The sequence below is a fragment of the Callithrix jacchus genome, chromosome 2 (assembly GCF_049354715.1).
Source record: "Callithrix jacchus isolate 240 chromosome 2, calJac240_pri, whole genome shotgun sequence".
NCBI lineage: Eukaryota > Metazoa > Chordata > Mammalia > Primates > Cebidae > Callithrix > Callithrix jacchus.
The window spans coordinates 88,974,904-88,991,991 of record NC_133503.1 but is presented as its reverse complement, the minus strand read 5'-3'; the positions used below and the strand labels follow the sequence as shown (position 1 = coordinate 88,991,991).

At 38.1% G+C, this 17,088-nt stretch overlaps 1 protein-coding gene across 2 annotated transcripts in view; it reads left to right on the top strand.

Moving 5' to 3' along the window:
- Positions 1-4,366: 4,366 nt before the first annotated feature.
- The window catches only part of PRR16 (proline rich 16), a 338,026-nt gene continuing 325,304 nt past the window's right edge, over positions 4,367-17,088 (top strand). For both annotated transcript variants that reach the window (XR_004739662.3, XM_002744656.7), the window contains exon 1: positions 4,367-4,747. Coding sequence is in view for 1 of the 2 variants with exons in the window: in XM_002744656.7 (XP_002744702.1) it covers positions 4,589-4,747 (159 nt within the window). In the remaining variant the exon portion in view is untranslated. The remainder of the gene's footprint in view (positions 4,748-17,088) is intronic.

Here is a 17,088-nt window from a genome sequence, read left to right as displayed (position 1 = left end):
CTTCTAATACCATTACCTTGGCAGACAGGATTTAAAATTAATTCTGGAGGGACAGTCAGACCACAGCAGAAGTCAAATAAAATGAACTTACTATAGTTAAGAATGAGGGCAGGATCTGAAGTAAACCCACTTTGTATTAGCATCATGTAGAGAATTATCCAATGGTTCCTGCTGGGATTATATGTAATTTACCTCGTGGCACATCTACTCTTAGCATAGATTCTTGCTCAATCTTAAAAATATTTGTTGAACTGAATTAATTTTAAAACACAGAGGAAACAGTTTACTCATTCATTCATTTTGCTAAGTATTTATTGATCAAACTTTTTGCAACAGACACAGTTCTAATTACTCAGAATATTGTGTTGAGTACTTGCATTTAAACTCTCAGATCTCACTTTTTTTAAAACCTATATACATCAACAGGACACAGCCATGATGCGAAAACAAGTTGATATATTAAAAGGAGACATTCTCCAGACTAATAGAAAAAAGTCTACAAAATGTATGAGTGAACAAGGAGTTCTAGCTCTCAATTTGTTGTTTCCTAAATGGGATATATTGAATATGCCATGTAGCCTATCAAAGCCTTAACATTTAACTAGATGCTCTTTAGATTTATGCTTATTTAAGATTTAATTAGATACTCTTTAAGGCTTATAACAAACAGAAATTTAACTAGGTGATTTTTAAGGCTTATTCCAAGTAAAAAAAAAAATTAAAGTTTTTATTTTAATTTCTCATGTTGGTGGTTTTCAAAGTGTGGTCCCCTACCAGCAGCCTAGAAATTTGTTAAAATTCACATTGTAGACCTCACCCTAGAGGTACTGAACCACATACCCTGAGGCAGGGAGTATAGTAATCTTTTTTTTTCTTAACAAGTTCTGATGGGTACTAGTCTTTTCCAGCCACTGCCTGGACATATAAGATATGCTTAATAGTAAATATACGTATGAAAACTTTTCTAATTTTTCACAGCTATATCACTGATATGGTTAGGCTTAGTATCCACACCCAAATCTCATCTTGATTTGTAATCCCCATAAGCCCCACATGTTAAAGAAGAGACCAGGTGGAGGTAATTGAATCATGGGGGCAGTTTCCCCCATGTTTTTTTCATGATAGTGAGTGAGTTCTCACAAGATCTAATGGTTTTATAAGGGGCTTTTCCCCCTTCACTCAGCATTTCTCCTTCCTGCCACCTTGTGAAGAAGATGCCTTGCTTCTCCTTCACCTTCTGCCATGATTGTAAGATTCCTGAGGCCTTCCCAGCCATGCTGAACTGCGGGGCAAAATATTTTGGAAATATTCTTATGCTTTTTTGTGAATTTAAAATTATGTCAGTGTCACAGAATTTTTTTCTGTGGATTACTAGGGATCAACTGCAGTGGATTAAACATACACACATGCACACACACATTTCAGAATATGGATAAAGCTTGTAACTGAAGAAAAAAACCAGATGATCTCCTGAAATTATCCAATTCTTCCTGTTACAAAACTCAAAAAATGATGAATAGAGGGACAGGAAAAATAAAATTCTGGGTTTACAATCACTTTTATAAATGAGTAAGACCCTCCTTTATTTAGAAATGTGTTATCCTAAGTTTACAAGTAATTTGGTTTGGGTGTGTACATTTCTGCTTGCACTAGTACATTAAGAAATTCAGAGAAAGATTTAGGAGAAATTTTATTAGGTGTCACTTTTGCTGTTTGGTCTCTAGAACTGGAGTCTAAAACATTATACATACTGATCTCTGAGAGAGTCTACGATTACCTAAGGGAATGAAAGATTTTTCCATAGGGTAATACAAAGATAGGAAGTAAATACACTTGATTTATATTCATGCGCCCTCTTTATTCTGTCTTCTTCCCCTTAATATTTTTAACTCTCTTTATAAAAGTTTCTTCTTCAGACATATTTTATGGAGATTTGATTTAAGTGATACCTAATGACTAGAAGATAGGGATAGATACCACCGCTGCAATCCTACCAGCTTTCTCAATTTGGGCCTGGAAGCCAATTTTAACTTTTCCCTATTTGGTTAACTCCATATGGTATTAAGATAGAGATAGATAGACAATAGTCATTATTTCAGAGTGAATTGTCATATGGGTGTGGATGGGTGGTGTGGTTCTAAGCAATAATTATGATTTGATTTTAAGCCAGAATTATTTGTTTCAGTAGCAGCAGTGGATATCATAGGGGTACTGTTTTCTTTCTTTCTTTTTTTGTTTGTTTTTGAGACAGAGTCTTGATCTGCTGCCCAGGCTGGAGTGCAGTGGCACGATCTCAGGCTCACTGCAACCTCCACCTCCCAGGTTCAAGCAATTCTCTGCTTTGGCCTCCTGAGTAGAGTAGCTGAAATTACAGGCATGTGCCACCATGCTTGGCTAATTTTTGTATTTTTAGTAGAGATGGGGTTTCACCGTCTTGGCCAGGCTCATCTTGAACTCCTGACTTCATGATCCACCCGCCTAGGCCTTCCAAAGTGTTGGGATTACAGGTGTGAGCCACTGCGCCTGGCCTGTTTTTTTTTTTTTTTTTTTAAATCTGTAGTGAATGAGATTCAGAGTAGCATGGACCTCTTCTTATGTTATGGGAGGATTATTTTGTCACTGTGAGGGAAAAGACAATTTCCTTTTTTCCTCACCAATATCCTTGCCTAAAGTCAACTAACTTTGAGTTTGGGGCTTTCTTACCCACTTGCCTACTATTAAGAGCCAAAAATAATTCAAATCTAGAAGAATAGTACTTTCTTTTTTTCCCTACCATTATCTCTTGCCCTTTTTAACAGTTGAGGGAGTTTGTAAACCTGATATAACTATTTTTAATGTTATATTTTTATAAAATGAAGACTTTGAAGAGATAAGGGATGTTAAAAAAATCTAATTCTTCCTACCTCAGAGAACTCAAGAATATTTCTTAACACTTCTAATCATTTCTTCTCTTTTTCTTCTCTCCCGTTTGCATGCTGCAGACTTGTTCTCATAATCTCTTCTTATTTTGTCTTACTAGCAGCATCTGCTTTTCAGCTTTCATTTCTTCCCCTGATCTTTCAATGCAGTTTTCCTTTGACACCACTTTCACATTTCAATTTTTCTTTTGTTCTCTTTCTTCTTCTATATTCCACATATAACTTCCAAAGATTTTGTAAAGATGAATTGTCCAGTATGAAGAGAGTGATTAAGCGCCGACAGAACTGGGAAGAGGAGAGCTGCCAAGATTTTCTTCATGTGTAGAAGCACAGTGGAGTTACCTAGAGTGTGAGAAGCAAGAAACACTGAGCCTTGCTAAGGGATGACCAAAAGGGGAAGCCTATTAAAAGAATGATCTGGAGGAGTATGCAGTGAAGAAAATAAAGTAGAGTCAGCCTGCCAGGTCAGTAGCTAATAGCCCATGGCTTTGCAACTAAGGAAATTAAAACTCTAGCTAATGAGGATTGTAGACACCTACTGAGAATGAACCGAAGGCTTCCTATTAACCTGCCGCCTTGGGTCTTTCTGACAGAACAGTCAGAAAGTTGTTTCCTATTTGTTTAGTAGCAAAGGGTTTAGTTAAAAAGGATGAAAGAGAAGTTGGAGGCAAACTCTTAGCTCCTTCGCGAGGTCCAAATAGGATGTCTCCCCTACTCCACTCAAAATATAAATCAGCATAGGTCACAAAAAAGAGGAAGGACAGTTAAAAAGAAAACAAAAAGAAAAAAAGAGTTGGGCCAGATAAGACATACAGCCAAGATGACTGAGACAGTTACCGGGGATTTGGGGTGTGGGGACTTCAAATTAATAAATCGGATATTAGCTTTGTGGAATTAGCAGGATTAGGGTACCTCTTTCAAGAACGCTGGTTAAATTCAAGATTTCAGTAGATGAGCACTAGTTATTATATGCACCCCACTCCCTTTTTTTTTTTTTTACCTGCAGAAGTTAAGTCTGTTTAACTCGCAGGTCACCAGTAGAGTGATTAGAGGGCTTTGGACATCATTTGGGTTTGGATAAACATGTAGGATCACTTTACAGACTCTGTCTCCAACTCCTGATCCCACTGTGTTTCTTTCTGAATTGATCCAGGTCCCTGCTAGCTAGTGAAGCCGAAGGAATCCAGGCTAGTTGTGAGATGACACACAGCAGGCGATGATGGGGACATTTCAGAACCAAGAGAAGGGGGCGACCAGGACACAGACTTGTCTCCCCGGACCTTGATGCCAAGGTGGTCTGGGAGAGACCCCGAAGGGCAAGGTCGAGGGGACTGCAGGCGGCAGCCCTGGCGCGGCGGCCCGGCGCCCCTCTCAGCGGGCGGGGTGCGAGCGACTGTGCGCGAGAGCGGCGGGCGGCGGCGGGAGGAGGCGCAGGCGCGCTGCTCGCCAGTCTGCAGCCCCGCGCCGAGCGCCGCGTCTCGGGAGTTGATGGCAGCAGCACTGTGCGGCCGCCAGGCCGAGCGCGGAGCGCAGCCACACGCCGCTGCCCAGGGAGCGCCCAAGATGTGGGGGGACCGGGGCGGCAGCGGCCGTAGCAGCGCCAGGGACGGGGGCACACAGCAGCCTCCGCTCGCCCGCCTGTCCTGACCTGCCTCGCTTGCCCCCAAAGAATGTCAGCCAAGTCTAAGGGGAACCCCTCCTCGTCCTCTCCAGCCGAGGGGCCGCCGGCAGCCTCCAAAACCAAGGTGAAGGAACAGATCAAGATCATCGTGGAGGATCTGGAATTAGTCCTGGGCGACCTGAAGGACGTGGCCAAGGAACTTAAGGAGGTGAGAGGTGCGGGGCTGGGGAGGGAGTTAGGCGCCCTTCGACCCCTAGGGGTCTCAGTCCCATTTCGGTAGGGACCTCCAGATTTCCAAACTCCTGGGAAACTACAGAAAGACGCCTGCAGACGGACTTTCTTTGCTCCGGGGACTCCTGAGAGGATTTGCTGTTGCACTTTCTATTTTTTTTTTTTTTTTTAATTAATCAGGAAGAAATCAACTAGTGTTTTAATCGATGGACCTGCGCTGGTGGGAGGGTGAACGCACGCGTGTCTCTGAATCTGTATGTGTGACGACGGGGTAAGGGTTAGCTGGGGGTGTGTCGGCAGACGAAGTCGTGAGCAGCCCGGCCGGAGCGTGCAAGATGCTCCTCTTCTGCTCTCTTGCTCCTCCAGAGTCCTTTGGCAAGTCCGCTGCCAGTCTGGCAGCCTCCTCAAGTCGGGGCTGAAGAGGGGCCGGGTTCTGGGCCATGGGCCAGATCAGGGAGGGCAGCCTGAGGAAAACTTGGCTCAGAATCCCCTCCCAGTCTCCCGAGCCTCGCTGTAGGGAAGGCGACCCGAGCTGCTGGCAGCCTTGGGGCTAAGGAGGGGGTCTGGGACTTTCTCACTTTCTGAAGCATCCGCTGCTGTGCTCCGAACGTCGTTCCCAGTAACTCTGGGCCTTCTCGCCACCCTACCTCCCCTTCCATCCTTCCACCCTCGCGTCACTTGGCATTGAACCCAAGGAGCAGGACCCCCAGGGGAGTGTGTGTGTGTGGCCGGGGTCTTGCCACTGGCATCCTGGCTCTCTGGAATTGGGGCTGCTTCGGTTCTTCCCCGCTTCTCCTATCCCACTTTTCTGTTCAGCGCTACCCTCGCCTCCGCGGCGACCAGCCCGAAGTGATCCGGTTGGAAAGAAGCAGAGGTGGTTCTCTCAGGGCTGAGGCTGCGTAACTCAGGCGGCGGCTCTGGGCGGGGGCGGGGGCCGGGCTGGGAGGGGTGGGGTCTCCCAAGCCGGGCTGGCTGCCGGCGGCGTCGCGGAGCTGGTGGCAGAGTCCCACCGCGCTACTCGCTACTGAAAGGGCTCCTAGTGCGGTTCTCGGTGAGGGAGTCCCAGCTCCACTTGCGTGAGAGCTAAGACTGGAACTTCGAAGGTGGTGGTGGTTGCAGCGGGAAAAGAAGGGGTGGGGCGTAGTCTAGGTCCAAAATTGTAATCCTGTTTCTGAAGCCAAGGGGGAGGAGACTGAGGGTTGTTTGGATGACAGGCCTTTAGAGATTAACCTCCTGTATTCAATTTCCAATCCAAATTTCAAGAGCCCCCTCGTCTTCCCCTCCCCCCATTACCTCTATGAACTGAACTCCCCATTTGTTACCTAATATAAGTCAGCTAAAACAGGCCATTCGTCGCCAGGGTTAAGTTTGCCAATGGCAAATGTTCCTGTAGGTTATTCCACAGACAGAACATAATTACTACTGAGGTCCTGGGAGTGGCTGTTAATATAGATTCAGGGATAAAACTTGTTCGTGTTTTCAGGGTTTCTCTAGGATTATTGCTTCACAACTGGTTGACAGATGGTGGGGTTATGCATTGAAATTCAATTCTAAAAATGCTGTCCCTTTCTTTGTTATTCTTTTATATGACATCTTTGGCAGACTGTGTTTTCATCTGAAACATTATGGCGCTTTAAAAAATTCAATTGGGTATGTTTCTTTCGGCAGAATTGTAATGAACAGTTGTTGAGGTTTCTAAGGTGGGGGATGTGGAAAACCTACAGCGGAACAGAAATGTATTTACTGTTTTCATGAGGCTGAGAGTAAAAAGTAGTTAATCAAAATTCTGCATCTGTGAGCCATACTTCCTTATGTTATAATGTCCGTCCACTCACTTTTTTTTTTTTTTTTTGCACAGAATAAATGACAAGAAACTACATGTGGTCCTGGTTGTGCTTTGCATCATTATTTTATGGACATTTAGATACCAAGTAGATCTGTAGTGAAACCTTCAAACTCCCTGTGGTTCTTGGTTAGAATCACAAAAATGTAAATCAGTAAGTCTGTTGATACCACTTTCTATGTATTCATTACTGAAGATTTTTTTTAAGGTGAAAAAGAAGGTATCTTATAAGAGGAATAAAAAGCAGAGATAATGTACAACCCAGTAGATAAAAATATCTGACAGATCTAGAGATACAATTTTGACTTAACATTTTGGAAGCTTTGTTTGGCTTAAAGACTTGTTTGAGTAAAAATCCCACCATGAAACTGAAATTTATGACTGATAAATGATATGTTGTGGCTGTTAATTACTTTTGTGTGGGTATCATCATTCTAGATTTGCACAAGAAAGCATAAATACTATAGCTGAATCTGAAAACATTAGCTATTCACATAATATGAATGAAAGTATTTTGAGAACAAAATATTTATAGGGCATGTTTATCCTATGACAACTTGCAGTTGTCCAGCATTTATTTTTATAGGATAATCCTGCATATGTGAGTGAGCATGTCTTTGTTGTAGTTTTGAATAAAGAAATAACAAAACTTTTTACATTAGAAAGTTTGTTGCTTTCTGTACATGAATGTTGCTATTAATTCATCAGTTGTCATATTCAGTATTCTGTCAGTTTAAAATTAGTACATGTTAAATATACACTGCTATATTTAGAATTCTAATTCCTTTATTGGCAATGCTATCCTTTTAGACCATATTATATTTTAATATAAATTATCAGTGAGCTTTTCTTAACTTGGAACAGGAATTAAAAATTAAGAAGTAGTTATGACTATATCACTGTGTCAGTCATCATATAGTATTTGTTTTTCCTTTCTGCAATCTTCTTTAATTCTGTTCTTTGTTTTTGCGTAATTTCTGCACCAACAGTATTAAATTTTGGTTTGATGTTACTCTGAAATTGCTTTTTTCATAGAAGTTTTGTGGGCTTAAGTCTCCTGAAAACTCAGGTAGTAGGATATATTCAAACGTAATAATAATTGCTTGAAACACATTAATAATTAGTGACAAACTCTAGTCTGTTCAGCAAGAAGAATTGTTATTTTGGGTATCTGTTTTATGATTATTTAGTTATAATTAATCAGTTTTAATTAGATTATGTATTAGAAGCTGAGGAACAGGCTTTCTAGAAAGTCAAAGAGCAGCTTTATTCTACTCTCAGAATTTAGTAAAATCTTAAATAATTTATTTGACTTTTCAGAAATAATATGGGTTCTTTGGTCTTTTATGCAATTAATACATTGGAAAAGCCTTTAATATAATTCAATATACTTATTAAGCACCCACCATGGTAAAAGTACTAAACCATTTTTAAATTTGCTAGTGAGATGAATAAGTTGTGGTTTCTGGTCTCAGTGAGCTCCAGAGGTTAGTTAGGGATATATTTATCCTGTCTTTCAATATCAGTGGTATAAAAAGGCATTGTGTCTTTAGTGGCCACTCTCACAGTAGACTTGGAGAAATAGAGAATTGAGAATAAGAACCAGTATATGTTGATTTATAAACTGATACATGCTGCATACTTAGTAGAATGGCAAGTCTTTGATGAAAAAAGCTTAAAGAGATGAAAATATATGAATTTTAAAAAATGTACAGTTGATTTAGGTTGTAATTAACATAAATGGGTCAATACTATATACAGAGATTATATATTCAAATGTTGTAACTAAATCTGAAGATTTCCGTGAAAGGTTAGTCTTTTGGAAAAATGGAGAGGTTAAAAGGAAGATCTTGAATTCTTCTTTTTTTCTAATGTAAGTAAGGTTTTAAGAGATAGACAGGAAGTAAAAGAAAATAGTTTTGGACTACAAGATTAATCCATGTTGCACTTTTTTCTATGCATTGAAAAAAGAATAAAAAGAAAACAGTGGTGAAACTCTAGAGTTTTAGGGATAAAATTAACCATAACTGATAGAGCAGGTGTGAATGATACTTTTTCACTAAGAAATGTAGAAATGAAGCAATTGCTTTTTAAAACTAGTTCTCAAATAGTCCAATGCCTTTGAGTAGCAATATGTCTATTCTTTTATGAAGATCTCACTGGTAAACTGTTTTGTATTAAATGCTGGTATTAATATGGGATCACTTATCTTAGTGGTCAGAGTGACATTGGAATCTCTAATAAACAGCCCTTTATTTGGAAACAAAATTAATTGCAGCTTTAGCTGGATTCTCTTTTAGTTTAGACTCGTTATAACCTTGAGCTTTTCTCATAGTGTTTATTTTTATGATTTCAAGTAACAAGACTACTATATGAGTTGAAAAAAAATTTATGTAAATAATTTCTTGAGAGGCTCTCTGAGTAGACGTGACTAATGCAGAAACAAGTTAAAATAAGTTGTTTTGTTGTTGCCTTAGAATCACTCAGTGACTGGACTCCGTGGGTGAGAAGTATATCAGCATTGTTGCCATGAACTGGAAGGCCCCCATGGTTTTTCTTTCTTTTTTTTTTTTTTTGAGATGGAGTTTCACTCTTGTTACCCAGGCTGGAGTGCAATGGCGCGATCTTGGCTCATTGCAACCTCCGCCTCCTGGGGTCAAGCAATTCTCCTGCTTCAGCCTCCTGAGTAGCTGGGATTACAGGCACGTGCCACCATGGCCAGCTAATTTCTTGTATTTTCAGTAGAGATGGGGTTTCACCGTGTTTACAAGGATGGTCTCGATCTCTTGACCTCGTGATCCACCCGACTCGGCCTCCCAGGGTTTTTCTTTTAATAGCATAAACTGAAATAAATTTGAGTTTAATTTTGAAAAATCTGAAACCCATAGGAAACGTTCTGATTTGAACTGATGATAAGAGAATTAACAATTATCTGTAAAATATTTTTACTTTTAAATATTCCTCTTTTAATAGCTTAACCACTTGATGTTTTGTAGTTTATTGTTCTGGAAAATCTTACTTAGTGTTTTTTGGTTAATGAGCCATGCATACAAAATTAATTAAAAGAAAAAATTATAGAGAATAATCTCTGAAGTATTTTCTTTTTGTTTGAGACAGTGTCTTGTCCTGTCGCTTAGGTAGGAGTGCATTGGTAGAGATCTTAGCTCACTGTAGCCTCCATCTCTTAGGTTGACACAATCTTACCACATCATCCTTCTGAGTAGCTGGGACTACGGGCATGTGCCACCATGCCTGGCTAATTTTTAATTTATTTTTTTTTTTGTAGAGATGGTATCTTTCTATGTTCCCCAGGCTGGTCTTGGTTATCCTCCTGCTTAGGCCTCCCAAAGTGCTTGAATTATAGGCATGAACCACCATGCCCACCCGAAGTATTTTCCAAGTTCTAAAGCTGTGAATAAATAGAATTTATTAGTTCACTTAATTGTAGCAGTAGTTATACTTTTACTACTCTAAACAACAGGCTACCTCGCTAAACTGTGGTATGTTTACCAAATGCTAAACTGCTCTAAAATTTTTCTTTACTTAGGCATGATGGCCTAGCATGTTACCAAAAATAATTTTGAGATGGCTAATAATCATCCAACATTCTCTATTTCCAATGAATTTAAACATTCAACACTTAGAGTATTAGCTGATAAGAAATTCAAGCAGCCTTAAAGTAATAGACAGTGTGTTTCAGTCAACAGTGAAGTAATAGATAATATAGCCAGTGTAATAGGTTTCATTATTACCTGGATTATGTTGTTTTCATCCTTGCTTCTCTTAGGATCTCAGATACTGAAATCTAAATATAGGAAAAGAGATGGAAATGCAAGTTTGAGCAAAACATATTTTCCCAAACTATAGAACCTTTCTTCTGTAGAGCTACTTAATGAAAGATTTCATGGACAGTTTTTGAGAATTAGAGTAATAAAATTCCAGTAGGTTACTGACTCAACTCTGATTGAAATATACATAACTGACATTAAGCTATAAATACGAGACTAACAAACAACAAAGGGCACAATTTTTTTTGAAAAATTAAATTTATTTTTTCTGATGTTAGGAGAAATGCAGTATATGAATTTTATAGAAAGTTTGGAAAAATCTAAAGAAATATAAAGGAGAAAATAAAGATTATCTTTAGTACCACATAAAAATAGATACACTAAACATTTTGTTATATTTCCTTTGAGTCTTTTTGCATGCATATTTTAATATAAATGAAGTTATACAAAGTTATAAATTATAAGTAATGGCATTTTCTACTTTCTTGAATCATGTAGATCATTGCTGTTAGTTAATTCATACATCCCTTAATATTGGGTATTCTATTTATTTCCAGTTTTTTATGGTATTAGATATCACTAGAAAGAGCAGTGTTGGTAGTATGAATAGAACAGAGGTCTTGCTCTCTGCCAAGTACTCTTCTCAGTGCATTTATTTATATTAAATAATCTAATTCTCACAACCGATAGATGAGGTAGGAACTAATGCCCATTTTACAGATAACAAATCTGAGGTCAGAGAAATTAAGTCATTTGCCCAACATCACTTGACTTGTTAGTGGAGAAGTAGGTTTCATTGCCAGATAGTTTGGTGTTGGAGAACAGCATTCACCACGAAGCTCATATGTTTCCTTTTTTTTTTTTTGAGATGGAGTTTCGCTCTTGTTACCCAGGCTGGAGTGCAATGGCGCGATCTCAGCTCACTGCAACCTCCACCTCCTGGGTTCAGGCAATTCTCCTGCCTCAGCCTCCCGAGTAGCTGGGATTACAGGCACGCACCACCATGCCCAGCAATTTTTTTGTATTTTTTAGTAGAGACGGGGTTTCACCACGTTGACCAGGATGGTCTCAATCTCTTGACCTCGTGATCCACCCGCCTCGGCCTCCCAAAGTGCTGGGATTACAGGCGTGAGCCACTGCGCCCGGCCCCTCCTATTTTTTTTTTTTTTTTTTTTTAACATTTTCTTAGACATCAAGGATCTAAAAGCTTTAAAACTCTCAATTCATATTGCCAAACGGCCTTCTAAGGAGTTTTTACAATTTTTTTCTTGCAGCAGTAGTATATGTGTGGACACTGTTTCTTAAATTTGGAGTGAAGCTAATAAACCATTTCATTATTTCATTAGGGCTTGCAGTGTAGTTTATTATCTTCATGGTAGGAGTCATTGTTTTTGTGGATTGCAGAAAACAATATTGAGACAAAATTAATAGTGAGTAAATTAGACCTCTGTTAGCTATTCATACTGTTCTTTCTAGTGATATCTAATACCATAAAAAACAGTTTAAAATATTCAAATAAAGAGGTGCTGTGATTAATTACCTTTAACTTATTCAACAAAAATGTTCATAAGAATATTACTTAGCTTTTTAATATTCTGGCTGAGAAAATACAGGAATAACTAATATGGAAGCTTGTTGATATCTAGCATTGTATACAGTTGTTTCAAAGGAATACAAATAATTTGGAATATATTATTCTTTTTTGTTGCTATCAAATTACCTTAGAAGAAAGGCACTATCCTTAAGCTTTCTGAGATGTTTGGGGTTTGACAGTTCTCTTGCTTTCTGCTATGACTGATGAATTAGAGAATCTTGTTGAATTCTTTACCAGGAACAATATTATTGAACTCGCTAATGATATCTTATTTCTTGTGTTAACTTTAGTGCTATTGATTATAAACCACCTCCTGTCTCCCATGTATAAGGCGTATAAGAAATGGCTTTATTCTAAAACTTTTTTTTCCAACATATTCTGAATAGAAATGTTTTTTACTGTATTGAAATTTAGTTCATTAGGAGAATTGCTCTGAATTAAGTTTCCCTTAGGAACTGGGAACCCAAAGTCAACAGTAATTCATCTTTAAACAAGAGCCAGAAAGTAGCATTAACTGAAATGAAAAAGTAAATACATATTTAATATTCAAATCGAAGTAGACTCATAAGGTAGTCTGTCAACTCAGAACAAATGTTGTCTTGCTTATATGGGATTCGCTATTTATTTATTTAGAATGGAAAGACATGAGGATTGGAATTAAACTACCAGACCCCACTTTCAGGCAAGAAATATTAATTGTTTGGACTGAATTTCTATTCATGATCTTTGTTTTCTCTCTTTCTACTTTGCAAATGCTACTTCAGATTGGTTTTTGAGATACATGTTTACTTGTAAAATAACTGAAGTCAAGCAGATTACATACTTTGCACATTCAATCAGTTATCATGGTGTTTGGGACACTATAAATAGATTTTCAACTACAGATAGCATATGCCATCCATGTCTGGAAAAAGCATATTTGGTGATTTCTGACAGGTTCTTTCTCTAGTACCACACAAATGGTAACAGATACATTGGTTGCGTTTTCCCCTTTCACAGTATCACATCTTATCTTAAGATTTCAAACTGTGTATTTATATGACAGAAAAATACTGGGTTAAAAAACACCCATCAAATCAATTGCTTTTTAGCATCAGTGGTTCTTAATATTCCCCCTCCCTCCATATCACAAACTCCTTTGAAAGAATAAAAAAGTTGGGGTTATTTCTTCTTGAACAAAAGCTCATGCAACATAGTTCCTGCACATGTTCAGAGAATCTTGAGTGGGTGGGAATGGCTCAGGTACTAAGAGGCAAAACAAGTGGTTGATTGCCATTTTATTTTATTTTTTTACAACTTTAGCTAATTGTTTGAGGTTTAGCCCCATAACTTTCAGAAATAAAAGTCCTGGCTCTACAAAAAGAAAAAAAAAAAAAAGAAATACTGAATCAGGCTGCTGTTTCATGTTTTTTATGTAGGGGAAAAACATGAGTGGCATATCAACAGTTTACATCTCTTAGAATGTAATGTCAGTGTGAAAACAGTATATTTATAATCCATTACTTTGCAAAAATTGTAGACTACTTGTGTGACTAAAGGTCAATTCTCATTTTGTTGTTTCTCATGATGTGTGCCATAGTATGTCACTAAATAGATGGACAAAATATTTTCAGAATTAATTATAAATTAAGCATATTCTCTTCTTAAAACTGATTCCAGAACAGCATTTTTCTTTGTTTTATTTTTTTGTGTGTGTGACATTAACATGAATTACAAAAGTCATATTGAATTCTTGATATGTGTAAGTCACTATGCTGAAGAATGTAAAGTTGCAAATATAAAGCTTAGTCATCTGCCCTTGAAGAACATTACCTCCAGCAAAGTGAATGTTACCTCTGGTAGGCTGCTTTAGAGTTAAGGCAGCGTAGAATGTGTAAAGGGCCATTCAGTTACACACAGAGTGCAAAGATGGAAGAATCATTTGTCTCACTTTCTGTTTTAATTAGTTTCTCTCAGAATTAATGAGTTCTAAACTCTATTTATTGAAATATATAGTAAATCCTGTAATGATACATCATAATTTTAGGATGTGAGGGCAAGCCATTCCAACTCATACATGTGGTTTTGTTATTTCATATTACAGCATTATTCTTAGGGATTATGTGAATATAGTCTAAATTTTTAGCACATATTATTAACACCAGAAGTTTACTTTGATAAAACAAGTCTCTCCCAGTGAGAAGATCTGTTACCAAACAGATACAAATATATTTGAAAACTTTAAGCAATAATTATTCTTTTAAAAATTTGTCAAAATAAATAATGATTTACATACATATGACAATAATGCTTTTTTTGTTCTTTTTTTGAGACAAGAGCCTCACACTGTCACCCAGGCAGAAGTGCAGTGACAAGATCATGGCTCACTGTAGCCCCCAACTTCTAGACTCAAGCTATCCTCCCACCTCAGCATCCTGAGTAGCTGAGACTACAGGCATGTGCCACCACTCCTGGGTATTTATTTTTTTATTTTTTGAAGAGACAGGGTCTTGCTACATTGCCTTGCTACATCTGGCTGGTCTCGAACACCCGAGCTCAAGTGATACTCCCATCTAAGACTCCCAAAATGCTGGGATTACAGGCATTAGCCACTACACCTGGCCAATAAAGCTTTTATAGGTATGTGATTTCTACACTTTAAGTTAATCTGAATAAGAATCTGAAAAACTGTGACAGAATTACTAAAAATGATAAGCAAGTAACTATTTTCTGTTTACTTTTGATGACAGTGATAACACTGAGCTATTATTAATTGACATAACTTTGTAATTTTAAAGCCCAAATATAATGGATTTATTTATTCAGTTATATATAGAATAATATATAAATTTGATTGTTTATTGCGCAGATCAATGTTTTTGATAAATGTTTGGGGTTATCTTTTTTATAAAGAATAGGAGAATTTTTAGTCTATTTTGCTCAGTAAGGTGGCATAGTGTAGAGGGGTGAGAGCACAAACTCTGAAGCCAGACTGCTTTGTTTCAGATTGTTCTGCTGTGCAGTATTGACCACATTATTTAATTTCTCTCTGCTTTCATTTTCTGCTTAGCATGGCTATAGTGATAATGTTACATGTAGTATTGGTTGGTTATGAAGATTAAATGACTTCTATGTAGAATGTTTAGAATAGTTCCCATGCATAAAGCAAGCATTGTATATGTATCTGTCATTATTGTTATTATTTGAATTTGTCTGAGCCCCTTTATATTCATTTATTCAACAAGAAGTGTTTAGCACTTACTGTATGCCAGGCACTGTTCTAGTTGCTAGCAATATAGTGGGGAACAAAACAGGCAAAATTCCTTCATGGAGTATACATAGTGGATGGGAAAGGCAAGAGGAAGATAGGTCAGTAAAATAAATGCATCAAATATTAGAAGGTGATTGATCTTATGAAGTAATAGAAGATTATAATGGGATAAACAGTGATAAGGAGGAAGTGCAATTTTAAATAGGGTGGTCCAGAATAAGCCTCACTGAGAAAGTGGCATGGTGGCATAAGGGGAAAAACTTGAAGGTGAAGGAGCAGCAGTAAGGAAATCTAGGAGAGCATTTTCCCAAGTAGGGAACAGCAGCCCAAGGGCCTTATAAGGGCAAGTTTCCTATGCAGTTGCAGAAAAACAAGGAGGCCAGTGTGGCAGGAGTGGAGGAGAGGGCAAGAGTAGCAGTGATAAGGTTGGATAGATATGGGGGATGTGTATAAGGATTTTGACTCTTTTGAGTAAAATGAGACTTTTGAGCAGAGAGGCGACTAAATCTGATATACTTCCTTCTTTTTACCTTTGTTAGCTCAGGGTTTCTCAAACTCTGCACCATTGACATATTGGGTGGATAATTCTTTGTTGGGGGAACTGTTGTGTGCATTGTAGAATGGTTGGCAGCATCTACAACCAGATGTCAGTAGTAACCAAAAATGTCAGTGTGACAGTGGAAAATGCTTCTAGACCATGCCAAATGTCCTTTGGGGACAGGGGACTCACCTCTGTTGAGAACTACTGCTCTTGCTCTTCCATCTTATTCCATATTACTTAATATTGCTTTTGCTACCTACCTTTTTCTTTCTTCATGCTTATCCGTCAAGCACTGAGACTTCATGTCTATTTCATGTCTTGTATTTGCAATCTTTTTTTAAAATAATTATCTTAATTTTTCTTTACATTTATCTAATTCTTTTTCCTTAACTCAAGCAACTTTAAAAATATACCTTCTGATTTCCATCCACCACTTCCATTTTCTTGCTTTCCATTTTTCTCACAATGAGATAAAAGTTAAATTGAAAATTTCTAAGGGATTTTTGTAAATATGTGTGTTTTAGGATTTGGGAGAAAAAAGGAGATACTCAGAAGGAATGAGGGGAGTAGCTAAGGCTAAGCTGCTTGCCTTCCTGCCAGTTAGTTTGAGTAAGATCAGAGGCAACCTTGACTAGCGGAAGGCCTTTTGTCTCATCCACCAGTCCTATGCGGCATCTGCCTTTTTCATTTCTGTAGACAGAAGAGAAGTTAGAATGGTGTCACTGCTGTCTGGTAGGGCACAAATCATAGATGATGGTGATACTGATGATACAGATGACTGACAACTGTTAAATGCTCACTATGTACCAGACACTATTGTGAGTTAACTCATTTAATCCTCATAGCCACCCCTTGAAATACCTATAATTGTTCTATAGATGAGGAAGCACAGACAGGTTAACTAAGAGCACATATTGGAGTTTAACTCTTGATATTTCCTCATTTCCTCCTTTAAGTGGAAGTCCATGACCTGCTCCCTATTCCTGGCAGCCACACAGTCACTCTGCTATTTTTTGGTCTTTTAACTTCTGCATAATCTCCTTTTTCTCTTTTTTATCCTCTAACTTTTTTAAATCGTGTCTCTTTTTTTTCTAGTTTTTTTTTCTCCTTTCTCCTCTACTTTCTGTCTTACTATTTCTCTCATTTTCTGCCTTTTGCTTCCATATCTACTTCTTTGAAATCTATATCTAATTTACTCATTAAAAAAAAGGTTTTTTTGACACTTTGGGAGGCAGAGGCAGGAGGATTGCTTGAGGCCAGGATTTTGAGGCCAGCTTGGGCAACAGAGCAAGATCCTGTTTC